At 39.1% G+C, this 19,698-nt stretch overlaps 1 protein-coding gene across 7 annotated transcripts in view; it reads right to left on the bottom strand.

Annotated features, from left to right (window-relative positions):
- STAU2 (staufen double-stranded RNA binding protein 2) overlaps window positions 1-19,698 on the bottom strand; it is a 170,466-nt gene that overhangs the window by 48,254 nt on the left and 102,514 nt on the right. For 6 of the 7 annotated variants that reach the window (XM_054190269.1, XM_054190276.1, XM_054190273.1 and 3 more), the window contains one exon: window positions 14,542-14,655. The exons of the other annotated variant lie outside the window; for it this stretch is intronic. In XM_054190269.1, the coding sequence (XP_054046244.1) occupies window positions 14,542-14,655 (114 nt within the window). The remainder of the gene's footprint in view (window positions 1-14,541; window positions 14,656-19,698) is intronic. 7 annotated transcript variants of the gene reach the window in all.

Genomic DNA, 19,698 nt, shown 5'->3' with positions numbered 1-19,698 from the left:
ACATAAGTTGTGATATGGCTGGAAACCACAGCTTTCATGCAGTTTGGACATTAAAACTAACCGTAACTATTTTGGGACATTGAAAACTAACCGTAGTAGTCATCATTTCTTAGTATGATTGTGTTCAGAGATGCCGTATTTTACCCTCATGCACTTAGACAACACCCCAGCCAAAACAAAGGGATACTAAACCCAGGAAATGTAGCTACATTTGGTATTTCCCCTCAGATCAGCCTCCATTCACATCAGCTGATCTTGCATTTTTGACTGTCTGTACATTTGCACAGACCAATCATCAGGTAATCTAATGGGATGGCTCATACGCAGACCTACATGAGCATGAAACCATTCCATTCCAACCCAACGGATTCTATGATTGATTCTATGAAAATGTTTACAGCATCAGGAGAATTGGTCAGAATTTCTTAATGAACTAGCGGTGTGGCTACTCATCTGGTATATCATTATAAATTGAACGAGTAAAGCTCCTGCAAAAGATAAAGCATTCATCTGTTTAAAAGCTGTGGGTGCTGCTTGTTTCTGAATACCATAGTTTAAGGTATCTCAAATCAGAAGTCCAGAATTAGAAGCTATATTAGAAATGTAGCCTATAATTTTTCTCTCAAGGCTTTAATTTGTAGTTCAGACCTTGTATCACAGTCCTTACTATTTTTGAAGCTTCATGATTAACCTTTAACTTTACTAAAACTGTTCAGATACCATGAGTGCTCCTATCCTGTTACACACCGCACTGTCCTTAGGCTGCTGATGGAACACATCTTGCCTAAGTATCTCAGCAAGTGATAACCTTCGAAACGACTTCTGGTGGGCTGTTACATCAAACTGTTTTATACCTTCTCATGCTTTCTTTCATTAAAAAAGTCTTTCAAGCAACTAAGAATATATTCCTTTTTTTTTTTTAATCTCACACTTTCTGTTAAAATGCTACAGTTTTCATTTAATGAAAACAGTCTCCAGTACCTTTTAATCACTTAGCTTTTGTGTCTAAAGTTGAAAGTTTATTGAAAATAACCAGTTTACTCCTTATCGCTTTTCTCGCTGTTTAGTCATGATCAGAAACAAGATGTTCCTTAAGATATTTCATAATTTCATCAAATTCTATACTTCCTGTTTTTCCGACTGGTTTCAGTACTGTTCTCTTCATTCCACTGCTTATTTTGTCACATTTCCCAAGTCTTACTATAACTCAGGGCTTGTGACATTGCTGTATGTTCTAGAGGCTATTTAGATATGAAGTGCTCTTGGCTTTTTATCCTAAAAGGCATATCTTATACACAGGAAATAATCTGCTTCTGAAGTTAACACTTAGCTTGCTACTCTTCCTTTCAGTGACATTCATTGATATAAAGTATAACTGTGACAATTTTGTTTGGTCATTGGCTTAATGCAAGTTATTTTGGGTTTTGACAGGTAAATAAAATCCTGCTGTTTTCTCACCACTTGCCAACACTGTTAAGATAGGAAGATGGATGTCTAAACATACCAAAACATAGATTCATAAGGCAGATGCAGTATGACCCAAACAAGTCTATTAACGCAGTCATTTCTCTAGCTGAAGAACTAAGATGTATTGCACTTAAAAGGAGTGTGTTGAGGGAAAAGTGTGGGCATTCATTGCCAAGCTGCTCAGCCGACTCTTCAAGAAGGTCCTTTGCTGCTAAAAATGTACTCATGGACTTCCCTCACCAGTGAAAGTTACTTTCACAGAGCAGCTCCAGCCATATTAAAGCTGTCAGCTTTTGCTTTTATTTTTCACATTTCATCTCTGCTAGAGCATTTCTTGAAGAGCAAAACTTAAGAGTCCAAATAGCAAAGTTTCTTTAAAATCCCAACTACTGTTCTTTACCGAATGTTGGTCTTGTATCACTTAACCCTCAGAAACACTTTGACCTGAAAAGAGACACAAAGCCATCAGATATAGGAAGGACGCAGCCAAAATTCTTATTTTTCAGTATACTATATATACCTCTTTTACTCCGATTAAAAGTCGCAGCCAAACAGAGTCTTTCAGAAAAGAGGATGAATTTCAACTCTTTCCGTCGACATTTGTCTCAGGTGTTACCTTTTCTAAATGCAAAAGGATTCATTTAAAAGTATAACTTTCCCTTTTAAATGAAAATATATATTGTCCCAAACACAATTTCCTTACACTCTACTAAACACAGACAGGGATGGCTAGAGGCTACAAATCTTTAGGTTCTCCACTGATGCATTAACTAAACAAAAAAGACAACCTTACTTGTTTCAGAAAGCTTTATTAGAATAGGAATCTTTGAAGACAAACACAAAAGATTCTAATATGTTTAGAATTTATAATGTAAACAACTAATTTAATGCATCACTTGCAATATACAATAGTCGCCATCTTGCAACAGGAATGCAAGTAAGAAACTGATGTAATCCGTGAGATATTTCAAAATAATTAATTTGAGAATAAAAAAAAATGAACTTTTATTGTGTAAACTCTCCCTCTGCCTTTTTTAAAAGGATCAGAAAACTGCAGCAGTTGAACCTTTGCTAAATGAAGGTAACAAGCGATCTTTTGAACTGGCCTCTAAATTAAGAACACGTAATTGCCTGAGAAAGGGTATTTGATCAAAAGGGTTTTAAGTGTTACTTATTAGGAGAGTTCCAAAAAACTCCACAAGATCCAGTTTATTTAAATGAGTGCCAAAAAAACTTGCAAATTTTCTCAAAGCGGTTTGACGTTTGACACATACAAATTGTGTATTTGCCAGCCTGTCAGACTTTTCTGTGCTAATAGTTTTGTTCTGTAAGGGCAAGTGGGTCTTTAAGCTTTTTTGGGTCAAGCCAATGTTTGATGCCTCCTTTTAACTTTCTTAACTCCCTCTCAAACCCGTATCTTCTTGCTTAACTATTTTGCAGCTTAGAAAATTCCAGTAAACATTCCTTTCCAATTTTTTTCTTTTCTATTTTTTCCCTCACAAACGTGGACAGATACATGATGACAAAAAATGGTTCTACACACGGATCCCTGCTTATTTTTTTATTTAATTGGAAAGAATGATCCTGTATTCTGACACACTCCAAAATCAAGCCGCAGGTCCTGCAGTATTACCTGCATTGCTGAACTGAGGCACCCTGGGAAGCCCCGCTCACGTGAGCAAAGCTTCGTGTACGCCCAGCTGTCCCTGAAATGACTGACAGTGTATTATTGTAACACTCCGCGTAAGTGACAATGGGGTATTGACTCAAATACCACAACATGTAAATCTCCTCGATTCATAATTTCATACATCATGCTGTGCTGGAAAAAATTACCCCAATTATTCAAAACAGTGTTAAAGTATGAAATATTTAGGAAGTAGTCTGAAACAGGACTGACCTGCTGAACAGCCCCATGTTTTGAAGTAATGGCTAAACAGGCTCTCTACGATCTCACAAACCAGCTAAAATCTTTACGTCTCTGGGATGAGCCCTGTAGCCAGTATCAGCAAAAGGTGTGCTTTTTACGTAAATGGCTGAGGCATAACGGGTCCAGGGACTGCTCAGAGCCCCACTACTATCAGCACACAGGGAACTGAGCCTTCAACACTTGCCTTACTTTATCAAGCTGCTGATATAAGAGATTCAGCAACAGCAGAGGTACAAACATATGCCAAGATGTCCTTTATGAATCCCTGCCACGTAACCAAGTCTTAAAAACCCTGAAGCAAATGTAAAGCTTTTTTACAGACAGCTGAAGAGCTGAATGCTGAGTAAGGGAAGGTCTTGTTTTGTCTGCAGGTTACACTTTGAAGAATTACACAAGGGAGGAAGAAGAAAACTTTCTGGGTACTGCTGGGGAACACAGTGACTCCAGCTGAATGTGTCTTACTACCTTAAATTGCATTTGTAGCCTGACCTAGCAGTCCCTCCTTGGGGTCCATGTGGCAACTTCCAACCATGAGAAGCACATGGCTGGGAGGTTTGGACAATGCCGCCACCAGCTGGATATGTATCGGTGGCAGGGATGGGGTTGGCTGTAGAGCAAGGTAAGCATACTCTTCCTGAAAAATATACATACATTGGAAAAAGCAGGTTTGTATTGGCTAAATCTGCTGCCAGACTTGGGACAGGTATTCTGCAATTTCAACAGTAACTTTGAAGTTATCTGTTCCAGTTTGCTTAACTTTGGCCATTTGTAGTGAAAACCAAGATTCACTTGATGGTCGATACTGGACTGTAGAAAATCATAGCTTAAGGCTCTTTAACTCCCAGAAGGAGCCGAATCCTTTTTTCACCTTTCAGAACAGTGCCCTAACTGCCATCTTGTGGGGTATTACAACATGAGAACTCCCCCAAACTCTACTGCTCACGCAGCTCTACTGAGCACACCGTTTAGGGAGCCAAAGGAGATGACTGCTCTGTGGGTATCACTTTCTGTTCCTGTGGCTGCCCAGCTGGGCTGCTCTGTAGCACGAGGAGGGTTCCTACAGAGGATTCATGCCCCTGTGGGGACAGGAATAGAATAAAATTTACATCTTCTGCATCTTGCGTGAGTGCGTGAACTTCTGAGCCTGTAGGTAAAATAGTTCATGATCTTTCCCACCAGTTTAGTGAACCTCAGCCATTTTGCTAGTTTCACTATAAATGCCCAAGTACGAAATTAATTATTTTTTTTGGCTAGAAGCATTTTTTTCTTTATTTTGGACCCATTTGAACTGTTTTTTTCAGGGGATGAAGGATGAGAGGGGAGATTTTGGACTGTAAAATCAATTATTTGTACAGCCGTAAGGATCTGTGGAAAACTAGGTCTCACACTCTCTCAAATGATGGGAAAGAGAAAGAATGAAGAAATACATATAAAATTTAAAGTTTAACTTAAGAGTTCACTGTTTTGGTTTTGCTTGATACCTCCATTTTAGTGTTTATTATCTCAAGTCCTGGGTCCTTGAGAGAGTGAATTACTTGGAAGCAGTCTTACTTCTAGCATATGTGAAGGATCTTGCTGGAATGAAGCATTAGTATTGGAACACAGACGGTCTGTGAGGGCTACGAAACGGAGGACACAAGTACATTCGTAGCTTCTGGGGATGCAGGAACTCCTGCATCAAGTGAGGATATTGCACATTTGACGCTTTGAAGAGAAGGCTGGTTGGTGACTCCTTCCTGTCTCAAACAGTGGGATGTTCTGTCTCGGTGGTCTGAGAAACCCAGTGTGACTACAAAAACCTGCATGTGAGATGAGTTTGGGAGATAAGAGAGCGACTCGGACGTTATGTTAAATGAGTTACAGGAAAGAATATACATATCTTTTTCCCTGGAGACACTTTCCATCAGGGCATCAATGGCAACCACGTAAAAAAGGAAAGTGACATCATTTTCTCAGGTAAACCATTAGCGATCAAGCTAGGGTAAGTCTTCAGCTCTTTCTTAATATTTTAAAAAAAACACCCAAGGAAGAAAGCAGGATGTTGTTGCATCATTGATGTCTAGGAACTGAGTTTAATCTTACTGCTCCGAAACATAGCTCCACAACTTCCTCATGCTCAGCAGACATCCAGAACTTTAATGTACTGATCCATGTTACAGGTAGTATAGCTAAGAAAGTAACTTTAGAAATAAACTTTAAATCGGACAGGAACTTGCCACAGTCTGCACTGAGCATGCAATGCATTACTACTTTTATATTCTCCCCGTTACTTGACAAAATATTCCTTTCTCTCTTCAGTAATCCTACCTCTGCTCAGAACAGACACAAGTTTGCCGACAACAGACTGAGAAAAGTGCTTCACTGTTCCCTAAAACTAAAACATGGGCCAAACTACATACAGATGAGTGCGTATGTTACGTAGACACAACAGATGACAGGAGTTTGATGTGGGAACACGGTGCTGGAAGACATTCCAAGTTTACAGAAGTGCTTAGACTAGCTCACCATCAGGGCTGGTTACGTTGTGCAGACCGATCTCAAAACAAAGAAGGAGAAGAAAACTCCGAAGTCAGAGGAATATTGTACCAATTTGATGAAACTTGAGTGGTGACAGAGAGGAGCGCTCAGTTTTGTTATCCCACTTTATTTCACAGTACATAAGCTTGGCTATTCCCCTGCAATTACTTATAAGACCTGACCTCCTCCTTTTCCCTTTAAGTCTATTGTCGGAACATTATTCAAGAAGCCAGAGATCCTAGCTTCTTGAAATGAATCCTTGACATGAAGGGGTGTAGGATGTCAGATTTAGTTTCTACTTGCACTATGCAGATCCATGGGTCGTATGATGATTATGCAAACTAAAAATTATGAAACTTCATTTGTACTAGGTGAATGCATAATGCCAGCCATATGATATTATTTCAAGAGAAGTGGAAAAATTAGGTGGCAAACACAATTTTGGCAAAAGCACTGTTCTTCAGGTGCAACATGTGCAAATCATTATTTTGTCCTGTAGAATGGCTAAGGAAATGTATCTTGAAATGGCAATTATATAATTAGTGTGTCAAATAACTTCATTGAGTGACAAGTGATTAAACACATATCAACGAACGGACATAGCATTACTTTGATTATGAAAATGCCACAGAATAACGCTGGCAAGTACCGGGTGGGCAACAAAGTTGACTGTACATTTTGCTAATACCTTTCTTTGTCTAAAATGGAGGTGCTTACAAAATAAGCAACAGGGTGTTAGTTTTAATTCATAAGGTTTGAAAGGCCTTGCCAGTCCTAGAAATCAAAATGAACATAGCTATTAAAATGAAAATGCTGCCCATCAGGGGTCAAGATGAAAAATCCAGATCCTTGTCAATCCCAACTGCAAGACAAGCTACTGGGGGGGTCTCCTTCCACTTTGTATTTCCTTCATCTCTGCACCAACCTTTGTCTAGTAGGTGTGTGTCTATCCATTTTTAAATGTTGAGTAGGAGAAGACCCTACCTCTGTTGTCTTCCCTCTGTTTTTTCCTGACAAGGAAAAAGCTGTTAGATTTCTTGATACTGCAAGTGGGCTGAATCTGCTGCTGCAGTGTGACAAGGCAGAAAACTGACACTTTTAGCTTTTCCAAACTTCTCCGATACCTTTCCCTTTTAAGCTTCTTCCCTAACAGCCACAGCAGCAAGAAAATTCAAGATTTTTACATTTTACCATTGGCCAGCTGAGCCTAAAGTAACAGCAAACCAAACCAAACCAGAAACAGACTGCAAACTGAGGATAGCGAACAGCTGGCCTGTGGTCTGTGGAAGGTTGGCTCATTGCACGTTGTTAATGCCTTTCTTTTCACTTCCACATGCTACGCTGCACTGAAAGCCTGCTAAGGTATTTTAATGCAAGCAACTACTAAGGGTGCAGTTCTAAAACAGCTCAGCTTCTCTAGGTCAGGGCTGCTGCGATCCTGCTCTTCCTCCCTCCTTCTGTGTGCATTCCTGTTCTCTTCTTTACGCCGGATCACTGCCACTGCACAGTGAAGAGGTTTAAGGGTACTACACAAGACAAACATTTCTACAAAAAAAATCACTTTTCTGTACAGTTAATTTTTGCCTAATCCTTTTCAAGTGACATTTACAAGGTGGGTAAGCTGATCTAATAGCTTGCCGCTGTGGATGGCCCCCCCTCCCCTTCTCTTGGCTGGGCAGTCCTGATGTCTCCCTTGTTCCAGCTCCGGTACTCACATAAGCCCCAGTGGGCCAGTTCAACTCACTTCGCTGGCTAAACACCTGAGGTAGTTTCTGCCAGCTCAGTGATTTAGGAAGCATCAGGGTTGGAGACGAAGTCAATGGAAAGGAACAACCAAGGCAGATTCTCCCACCTCAAAGATATTCAAAAGCTGCCCGGACACGGGGCTGGGCAGCCTGTTGTAGGTGGCCCTGCTTGAGCCGGGGGGTTGGAGCAGATGACATGCAGAGGTCCCTTCCAACCTCAGCCATTCTGTGATTCTGTGAACCTCACCACTCCTGTGAAACCCCACCTATAGTTGTCACCAGGATATTTCACCTTTTTTTCTTTTTTCCAACAGAGGAGGAAACAGCCCCGAAAACATACATGGTCTTTGTTTGTCATTATTTACATGTAAGATACCCAGAGACTCCAACAGTAGCATTTCATACCCTGCTGACATTACTGTGTAAACAAACATGCACACACAGAGCACTGAAAAACCCTATTCTGCATCTTCAGCAAGAGGCAGTCACATTGGGAAGCTGCTTGGGAAGTCCTGAATGAGACCACCGAAAGGGTCTGGCAGGGAGATAGCCCTGCCTTGGTTTACATTCTGTTCCCATTCGGCAGTTAATTAGTAACTCACTTTTTTGAAAATGAAAGATTACACATCCTGAACGAATACAAACGTTTGATCTCAAGCTCATCAAGGAAAACTTCAGCAGCTGCCAGGGAAAAGCAAATGTTCTGTCACGTACATCCAGACTGAGATAATGTGAAACAGAAGATGAAGAATACGGAGAGAACGTACCCACGCTTCCACACACAGTCATGGGGAGCGCAGCAGAGGAGGAAAAAGTACCAAATAGCAGACAACAACCTCGTGAGCCTAACTAAAACCTGATGGGATGACTCCTGACTGCAATGTGAACCTAAGAGGTGAAACCTTCCCGACACAACAAGAGAAGGGTAAAGCATGGCGCTATATACCAAAAGCAGTTTATATTTCCGTCCTGTGTGAACTGTCTCTTTTGGAGCACCAGGCACTCAGCCGTGGCCATGACTGACCCACCCTGAACGCTACGGAGTCATCAAGGAGAAGGCGTCAGGCAGCCAGACCACGCTGGCAGGAGAAGGAAACCTAGTTGCATGAGATGTTTTCGCAAGATCAGGTAGGAGTCCTGATGCTGAAGGGGCTGTGAAGGAGTCGCCAACCTTTGAGAGAACCGCTAGAAGATTTTCACTGAGACAAACTAAGGTTTTCTCATTTTACTGAAGAAGCCACCCCAAAGAAATAAGAACCACATTCAGAGTGAATCGTGTACAAATAAGCTGACAAGTGAAGCACATAACACCAGCCAAAAACAAGGAATACACATATTTTTTATAAATATGTGTATATATAATGTGCATATATAAATGTGTATATGTAAATATTTTTCATTTTTTGGCTATGTTCAGGACACAAATACCCACTGTGAAGTAAATGTGAACATCTAGAAAATACTAATTTCACCTTAGAACAAAATTAATTTTTAGCAGGAACTGATGTAGTGTCTAATAAATAATCTTTTTTTCTGATGTGGAAAGGTATCTTAAGAAAAAACCCAAGCCTATTCATCTTTTTCGGATACATCATTGGACAAATCCTTATCCTCTGCATACTCACTGACTGCACCATTAGTTTTTTTGGCTTTTGTTCTTCTTGGGCTTTTCATTCAGCCAGTGACTCTGGTTGCCATAAATTCCCTAGATGCTGCTTCCTGAGCGTGCTCTACAAGCAATTCTCAGATCATAACAAATACAGAGATGCAGACCTCTATATGTATTATGTATTTGCTGTTACAAGGTAAAGTTCTTCTTAAACCTTAAGTTTCAATGCTCCAAGCACCTTCCCTCCAGCCCATTACCCTTCTCCCCTTGTACAATTTCTGCCCCCGATTCTCTTTCCAGCTATTTTTGTACTTGAAAAGAAAAGTGATAATAGTGGTAGACTATGTATAACATTACACAACTGTTATCTGTCCCAGAAAATAGAAATATGATATTTTATGCATTGTAATATGTAGGAGAGTTCTAAAACCTGGTCTAATATACAACACAAATATAATGAATGGGATTAAGGAAGCATAGACCCAAGATACGAGCATAAAAGATTCATTACCATCACTTTAATAGCACATCTCATTGGGACTCTGGGTGAAGTAAACAGCAGAAGTCAGTACTAAACAAATGGGCAGTATCGCCAGCTCCAAGCCTACGTTAAAGTCTCCAAAATCATTACAAAGCATTAAAATAATGAGAATTTAAGTAAATGCGCTGGTCTTTGAGCTGTCTTTTGAAATCTAAGTAGAGAACTGGTCATCCCTCAATGAAAATCAAGTTACTGGGAGTTAAAAATTCAGTTGTACAGGCAGAGCATGTCTTGGCAAGCATTAAAAAATCTCAAAATGGGCCTAATCTTTTCTTTCTCATCCCCAGGACTGACTTTAAAATCATTTTATTAAAAAATACATGTTCATACTTTCTATTTGACTGTTGTTCAGCAAGCCTCGAGAATGCACACAAGATGTTTTTTTCAGGTTTTTCTTTACAGCTATGAGAACCACAGAAGCACTTTCTTTCTGTTACATTGCAAGTTTCCAAAATACACATGCAAACATGGAAGCTGAGCTTGACACTGGCTTGTCCAAGAGGTAGCAGAAGTGTCACTTCTTAGACTGAAACTGTGTCATAGGCCATCTCGTATGACACAGGCTGTCCAATTTAATCTAGCTGCCGTTATAGTGAGTCCAGTAATTTGTGTTGAGTGAAGTACACCTCTTAACAACTTTATGGTATTGACTAGAAGTCTTTAGGGGAAAAGGAAATCTCTGCTACCTCCAACAGTTTGCTCCAATAGCATTACATCTTCTGGCTAAGAGTTCTTGGTATTTCTTTGCTCAGGAATTCAAAGAGCTCTTCTTATAACCTAGTTTGCTATAGCTGAAAGGTATTTATTTGAATTAGTTACAAGCAATTTGGTGTTCAATACTTTGAGAAGCTAAGCAGGCAGAACTCTGGAAGACTTTCAGACGAAGTAGTAGAGTAGAGGCCTTTATTCATTTTGGTGGGGTTTTTGAGCACCCTCTTCCACTTAGCTCTAATTTCCTCTGTTTATACCACTCCCTTTAGACACTGACTGCCCCATTTCCCTGCACTTTCTCAGTTTTCTGTTCCAGTCAACCTATTTTTGCCTTCTATCTTTGAATTTTTCCCTTTTCTGTCTCCCACTCCTCATACCTTGAATTTTGTTAGTGACACAAATATAACAACTACCTGGACTTCCTTCCTGTTTCTTTGTATCACCCACATTCAATTAATTCCTAAGCTTCAAACTATATGCTTAAAATCCATCATATGCCCAGAGAACAGGTTGTCTCCAGTCCCAAGGCAAAGTAAAAAATACCAGGATTCATCTACCATTAAGGACAAACTCAGGTTTGCTTGAGAGCCACTAGAAAGTGGTGACCATTTTAACTAAAAGCTGCTTGCAGTTAAATTCTACTGAAAAATCCAAAGAACGGTGGCCATTAAGGAAAGAGAAATTTATAGCTATAGTCATGTACTGGGAAACAGAAAACAGAAAAAAGAAATAATTCAGGGAAAAATATTCTAATTAAATTTCTACTAAAGAGGTTGGCATACCTGAATGCAAAACCCAACAAAACATGTGGCAGGCTAGACTGCAGTAGTACTTTAGGCATGTTTCCCTTTTTTACAGTTTGCCAAAAGAAAAACGAAAGACCAGCAATTGCTTCCACAATACTGCTTCATGATCAAATGAGAGATGCCTTGTCAATCAGACAGTTGAAATACACACTAATTAGTGTATCAGCATGACATGTTTATTTTAATCTTAAATTGCTCAAATGAAGTATGCGGGGAAAAAATTTAAACTCATTAAAATCACAAGCTAAAACAATCTAAAGAATGAAAATTCCCTACAGAGTATAGGAAAAGAGCAAGTGACTTGAAAAAACTGCTGTGCCAAGTCTTGGCACACTTGAAAAAGCAAGATGATATACTTATGTAGGATTGGAACCACACTAGTATCTGCTGGGTAACAAATCTCCCACTGGATGTAACAGAGAGATATATCTATATCACAAAATACAAATCCAATCTAAAAGGTAGACTAGGGTGCTGGAGATGCCATTGGGAACCTGTTTTTCTTTTACTTTTTATGTTTCTTTTTTTGATCAAGGCATGTGGTCACTGTGGTTCTGCCACAACATAGTGACAAATCTGGTATGCAGCCGTTTTGTTAGATATTCTCACACAACAGATTCTACCACTTTCCCACAGAGAAACTATTCCAGACTCTCATTCAGACAGTTTTCCATTAAAAACCCTAGAATTTACAGAATCTTTATTTTAGAACGATCATGAGAAAAATCATCTTCATAAGCACAGAATTGGATAGATCCTGAAGTAAGATTATGTCAGGCCTTAGAGCTGACACAAGTCAACATGTCTCCATTGAAGTCGCAGGCTTTCAGGTGACTAGCCCATCCTAATTATCATACAATACAAAAGAGATGATTTAAAAGTAACGGATGATGTAAGTTTAAGAAGAGTTTCTAGAATTTAAGTTTTATAACATATGGCTATCTTGCACTCATTTAATTTGAAACTTTAAAATGTGGATAATTCAGCTTAACACTAGCACAGCATTTCTGCCTCCTATTTTATAAGAAGAATGACTATCCAATAAACCTACTGCGAGGGAAATTGTAGAAAAACAAGCAAAATCATACCAATCACACAGGAACAAGAAAGAAAAATTTGTTGGGTTTTTTTATTAGGTTGGTCATTAAGAGCTCTAATTTTGTCATGAATTAATTCCAGTGACTGACAAATACTCGATGCTCTTTCTGTTTGTCTGCTAGTGATTCGTTTTCCTCTGTTAATTTAGGTGATGGCAAATAATGCTTCAATCCAGTCCTGCCACCCTGCCTTATCAAACACAAGCAGTCGGTAGCATCTCTCTTCCCCAGAAAGTGGAATTCCTTTGATCTTTAGGAAGGGGACGAGTAGAACTTTGTGACTCCTGGAGAGTATAGGGATCTATTTTGTGACCCACTGGTTGGCACTTGGTTTTTAGGTGATTGTTTTCTTTTGCTCTCAGCTCAGACGAAATCTTTGCACAAGTGATGCAGGTTCAGTAACGCAACAACCACCCCATCATGCAATGACAAGACATTTTTCTTTCCTTTTTAAGAACACTGTGGAAAATTACATAACTAAAACCAACGGTGAACGTTTTTTAATCTTCAAACTGAAGCAAGATTAGGAAATTCTAGCTTCATAATGGCCCAAGCAAAGCTAATTCTACCCATTTGTGTACATGCTATGATATAATCTTTATCTATGGGATTTTATGCATTTTTTTTTTGCTCCCAGAAGAATGTCCTGTTTGGAGCACTGAATGAGTACACTTGGGACCAAACGAATGCTGCACATAATCTGGAATTTCCTAATTTCTAGGTGCTTGACTTTGCAGGCTCAATAACACTTTGTCATTTAGATGTCTTAAATATATAATTATTCAGATGGCTTAAATGTGCTTTTTGCTTACAAAGTCTTTTTTCTGTTTACATATCATACACTAGCCTAAATAAATGCTAAGACAAAGGCCAAGCTGGCTGGTAGCCCAGAATGTAGTTGTTACCAAATTGACAGGGACCACCTTAAATTCATTGAAATGTCTAAATATTGTATTTGAGTTATAACTACATTTTAAAAGGCGATCTTTACTGCAAAGAAAAACGGAGCAACTTTAGAACAGCATAAACAAGTTGCTGGATGAAATGAGAATTGAATGGATTACGTTTGTCGAAGTATGGTCTGACTTACCACAGCTCTCCATTACTGTAAAACACCAAACACTTAAGGACAGGAAGTATCCTCATGTTACCATGTAAATAACTAATGGGCTTAGTTTATGTTAACAACTAACTTAGAAACTTCCAACAAAAAAACCCACCAACCTAAAATATGGCTAAGAGTGTCTGAACCTTTTCCCCAAAAGTAACTAATTCTGATAATTCTTTAGGTGACTTTTCCTTTTTCCTTCGAGAATCTTACATAGATTCTGATAAAACGTACTGCAAATGTGAACACAGTACGATTTAAAGATGGCCTGCGAAGGCAAATAAAAATGGCACTTTTTCCAATCTACTCTAAGATCTGAAAGGTGCAAGGTTTGGTTTAAAGTTTTCTTCCGCTTGTTTCCTTTTTGCTTTTAAAACTTTTGGAGTATCAAAGTCTTGTCTTGCTTTTATACGTAAGAGTGAGTGTTGGAGGACAAGATGACTAGAATGGAAGTCCCCCTCAGTTCCCATCTGTAGCAGCAGGGTGATGAGGGATTGAGATTTTTTTTTAATCCTGGCTTTTCGCCAGAAGCTTGAAATAAACCTTTTAAGAACAGCCAAACAAAATGGGAGTTTTACACAGTCTGATTAAAATTCCCTTTCCCCTCTCAAACGCCAGCTTCTCGTGACAGATGACGGCTAGAGATGATGGCTTCATCTCTGCTTTTCCAGCTACCCATAATCTTCTAGTAAAAACAGGATAGACAAGACCCGATACACATATAAAATTAAACATAACCTTTGCAGAAACCCTACATCTGCCTTTAAAACCAAAGCAAGCTCTTCAGGCTTTCCTAATATGTAAAAGGCAATGTAGTTTTGTCTCCTTTTTGGGTCACTCTTCAGATCTAATCAGAATTTTACTATGGCAAGATAGGCAAATCCCAGTGACAAGAACATGCCATACAAAAAAGCACAAGATGTGGTGAAATTTAAAATTTACTAATGCTGACATTCTGGCCTTACTAGATATTAATAAAATTACAAGAGTGTGGGGTGAAGGTATTATACCTGGTCATGGCTGGCTTCAATGGAGCTTCCGATACCTTGGAAAGTCATCTGCACAGGAGACAGTGTCAAACAGGTCATACACTCTTTGCCATTTTGTCTATCACTGTAGTGTACCTATAACAGAATAACATACGTAATCTGCTAAACACCAGGTTTGTACAAGGGAGTCATGCTAAAATACTGTCCCTTTTCAACAAGTTTGTAAGAAGAATTCCAAACATTTACACTGAATTCATCTTTAATATAAAACAAGGAGTGTGAAAAATATTCTAGGTAGCCACATACTGAACTGGGGCCAAATTTTCTGATATGTCTGTTGGGTATTTTTAAAGTGTTGTGTTCTTCAGTTTCTGAGACCTTTGAGACGGAATTCAAGATGTTGTATCTATACAATTCTAAGAATCTAGTTTCAAGTTGTATTTTCCAGCCTAGATGTCATTTTTAACACCGTTTTGTAGCTTAGTTGTAAAACATTCGTGTAAATCATTATACCTCCAAAATCTTGGCAATAATAGTTTACATTTTTCAATTTTAATTCCATTTCTACTAAAATCCACTGACTCTTTTGACATGGCTAATGTTGCATATTTCAATTTGATTTTGTAATTAAATCAAAATGACGGATAAAATGGAGAAGAATTCACATTCTTCTTCAGATGTCTAGGCTATCCTTTTCTAAGAGTAACTCATTCCCTACCGATGTCGAGATGTGCATGTTGAACTTGAACCTCGCGGGAAATACATAGAAAGATAGTGCTTCTACTTGAATTATTTTCCTTGTCTTCAGGATCCCTTCAGATAGCGCTTAAATCCCCTAAAGAAAGGATGGATTTTAATACGTTGAGACAAAATTAAATTAAAGGTTGCCAGTGTTTCATTATTAAGAACAGGTTGCCACTCATGCTGAATTGTTGAAATATTACAGTTCTCTGCGTAGCTCCTGGCTTCTAGACAGGCAGATCAAGCACTTTGTTCTACAGGAGAGGTGGAATTTAGTTTATGGTGGTAATTTACATTGTCTATGTGACCCCTGTCAGAAATGGAAAGAGAGATCAGCTCTGCTGGAGACAGACCTTTTATGTTAGTATCTATTTACAGCTGTGCAGCTCTCAGGCAAAAGTTACATGATAAAGCCTCATCTTGACATTTGGGCTACGAAATTAAACTTTATTATTTCTGAAGACAACTAGGAACCACATTAGAGTTATTCCTGTGGAAATGATTTACTGATGTATACGATACTTAACTGTACCCCATGCGTATTAAATCCCCTATGCCTAACTTTTCTTTGCCACAGGTGCAAATTGGGAACACTTCAGCTGAAGCAAAACTAGTGCAAAACTGGCTGCGTGAGAGGAAAACCAAGTCGGTGCTGTATTTCAAAATTACTTTGCTGACAACACATCAAAACAGTTTTGCTGCGGCCAAAAGCAAGATACAGAACGCAAAATTCTTGCACTGTGTATAGAAATACTGATTTCCCTCAGCCCTTCTTAAAGCTTTCTGGATTATCCCTGTCTCTCTTCCTCTCAAGCCCCGCAATATGTGCCTACTAAATTGCTTGTGGCTTTCTGCCAGAAAAGCCATACTACTTACTTAGAAACCACAAGAGGCCCCTTCACATATACAACGGTTTAACTTTGATTAATCGAAAGAGGTATGAAGGTATGAAATTTGGCTTGCAAATATAAACTGAAGTTCTTTAAATGTCAGGGACTACTGTTATGACAAGGACTTATCGAGCTTCCACAACTGTGGTATCTGGTTGCAAGCTAGATAGTCTGCTGAGTCTGTGTTGTGGGAATGCGACGTGGAGAAATGGGGCAGAAAAGCTCAAGAGGATGATTCTGCACTGCAAATATGACATAGCAAAAGAGGCAAAATCTGGTGACCGAGAAAAATACATGACTTAGAGCACATATGGAAAAATGGTACTTTCTGAACTGCATAGCATCTTTGTAGGCTTATTTTTAATGAGAGTAATATGAATAAGGTTACACTTCACTAACATCCACTGGAATAAAGCAAGATTAACAAGCTGAAAGAACAGGAGATATCCAGAGGAAAAATTATGGTTACTATTACGTGACACTATTATCTGCAATAGCAGATTTGATCCACACTTCCTTTAGAGTCCCATATTGAAATTGCAATAAATTCAGAATTTTGATACTTTTTTGTAAGCTTAACTTTCCCGAAGGAATTTCATGATGCACTTTTGGCCTCATCTGAATGTATCAAGGCCATTACTTGGTAATTTCTTAGACAACAGTCCTCTCGCCCTGTTGAAGCTCTTCAGTTGAACCAAAAGAAACACTTCCTATGTTAATGACATGAATAGTGAAATAAAAACCAAAAGACTGGACTTTGAATGGAGAACAGAATAAAAGTTTGTCCTTTCATCAAATCTCTCTAATCTACAGATTTGTGCAGTCAGCAGAAACATTTAGATTTCTTCTACATTTGGCATGCGACTTCCCAGTAACCCTGTTTTGTTATGTATCAGCCCAGCTGCTACATTCTCAAACTCTCTATTTTATTCCTTTTTTTTCTTCATACTTGATCTATGTTCCAAAGTTTGGGGTTTTTTGTCGACTAAGAGTGCTAGGTATTTACCTATTTGAGCAGAATGTCTCCAAAACAGGCACTCAGAAAGAAATGGTAGTAGTCAAATAGTTATCAAATAGTCTGAACAGCAGCAGATACCTAGATTTTCGGCCAGCAGTGTGTTGCAAATACTTCAGTTTATACGTCCATGCTATCGTGTCTAAGTATGGGAGGAACCCGAATGTCTATAAAACTGGTTTAATAACATCACATCATCTAAGGCAGGGGAACAAGAAGGCACAGCAAGGGCTTGGTTCAGTATCTGCGATCAAGGAGTGGTGACTGAAGGCTGGCCAAGTGCTCCAACGGTGATTACGTGGCCATTATTGAGATTCGCGGTGACAATAATACGTTTCTAAGTTCCTCAGTGCCTTAAGAGTCAAGAGTGCTTCACTACAGCTCATCCCCGCAATAACTCTATAAGGCAGGCAAGGGACACTTTGTGGACAGACGTTAAATGATGAATCCAAATTCACTCGGCACTGGCAGGAGTGAACGGCAGTGCTGGGACTATAACCCCTCATTAAGGCCTCTGGCCTAACCACAATTGGTCATTTTCCCTTTCCATATATTATGGAAGTAAAAATAAGAGAGTTATGAAAATAATTACTATCTATGTCCAGGGCCTCATTTTCAGGCTCCAATTTTTTGTAATTAAAGGACACTCACAAATTAGCTCAGTGCATTTTAAGGATTAAACAGCAATGAAATTTCACTCATTAAAATTCAGAATGTTTTATTTGGGTAACATGTAAGCAGAGATTTTCAAGAGTAGCATTAGGCTCTGTTTAGAAAATAATGGCCAGCATAGAGATGGGTTGTGCAAGTTTCTGAGTAAAACGCCAAGACTCCAGCCTCAGACTATTATGAGTGATTTACAGGTAATTCTCCTCCAAGGTATGTCTGCACAGCACAAAGCAATGCCACAACAACAAGATCCTGGCACTAACTCTGAACGAGCCTGCTCATTTATTGGAAAAAGCATACAGCGCGGCTAGCTTTTCTCCTGGGTAACTACACACGTGGAGTACCTGAGATAAATCACGTATAACCCGCTCAGGAATCCCAAACACAGCACTCCGTTGCGCTCTGTGGGCAAGGCACGAAACCTCCGCGTGTAAAACGCAAAGTGCATCCCGGGCGTCAAAATAACGAAATAAATCCCCGAAGTAAATTTTTCCACAAGCGCATGCCCCGGGTTTACTCGTACATGTACGCTCTCGTGTTCGGCATTCTCACGAGATGCAACTGTATATCACTTTCACAGATCACTTCAGTCAGGACCAAGCTGCGTGGTAGGAGTATGTACGGAGGGGTACTGCTGACTGGCGTGTGTATATAGAAATGTATGCGAAGGTCTGAAACCATCTGACAACTATGTTGAAATTTGGCCCTTGTTTTTAATATTTGAAATTACTGAAGGGACGCAAATATTTTGATGGACGTTTATAGCTTCACATAAAGGGAGATATAAGATGAATGTTCACAATGTTGCCGCTGAATGTGGAATGGCATAGCCAAAATTCTCAACCTTATATGTTATTTTATAAAGGAAAACCTAAATTACGCTGCACAAAACTGCATAAGAAATTACATTTAAGGTTACTTCTATCATAATGCTGCTCCAAAAGCAGGAAATCTGCCTTTTCTTTCATATTTATATAAAGGCATATCTTGATTCTAGCTTTACCATAATACCCTTTCCTATGTGCGAGTGTTCTGACAGAAACCGTAAAAATATCACAGGATTTGTCTTGCAATAAGCTACTTTAACACACTGGATCAACATGCAATTTTGGATTACGGCCATAGTTAATCTGTATAAATTATTCTGGAAATACAATGTCCTAACTTCAAGCACGGGGTAGTCTGCTTGTCTAGTGGGCACTTCTGCATTTGAACATCCGTCCTTCTGCAGGAACAAGGGCTACAATTTACTGATTCGCCACTGAGGAAGGCGAGAGACCTGTTATATTACTACATAGTAGTTAAGTTTAACTATACTGTACTTAAGTACTTAGAAATGAGCTAACTGTGCATTAACAAGAGACCGAGGGGAGCAAAAATAAAGGCTCCTATTTTCACACACTGCTGCTTAGATGTTCACAGTTTGAAACGCAACTTCTGTCTGGCCAAACACTTTCTTTCTTGCACATTTATTAACTTAAAAAAAAATAATAATATGAATTACCAAAAGAAAGAAGTCATCTGTGACATTGGAGTTCATGTTTCCAAACCAAAAACTACTCCGAGTCAAAGCATCAGCAGGAGTCTTAGAATGCTAGACAGAAATAAACTAGGTAATAAAATGCCATTATGTTCAGCAATGCACAAATCTTCTGGATTGACAAGCCCGAACTATTTTGTTAGAACAAAGGATGGTATTCCTTTAAATTTGCCCCTTAAAGGGAAAGCACGCAAGTTAGTCCTGAATTTGCAGAATAATTTCCAAGATTTTACATAGGTTGCTCTGGATTTATAGTGACAAGCAGACCAGAATGGGCTCAAAAATCAGATGTTAAAATAGTAACTTTGACTTGGACAAGAGTC

Source organism: Rissa tridactyla, chromosome 2 (genome assembly GCF_028500815.1).
Source record: "Rissa tridactyla isolate bRisTri1 chromosome 2, bRisTri1.patW.cur.20221130, whole genome shotgun sequence".
In the NCBI taxonomy this organism is placed as follows: Eukaryota; Metazoa; Chordata; class Aves; order Charadriiformes; family Laridae; genus Rissa; species Rissa tridactyla.
The sequence above is the reverse complement of the archived record's forward strand: the minus strand, read 5'-3'. Positions and strand labels throughout refer to the sequence as shown.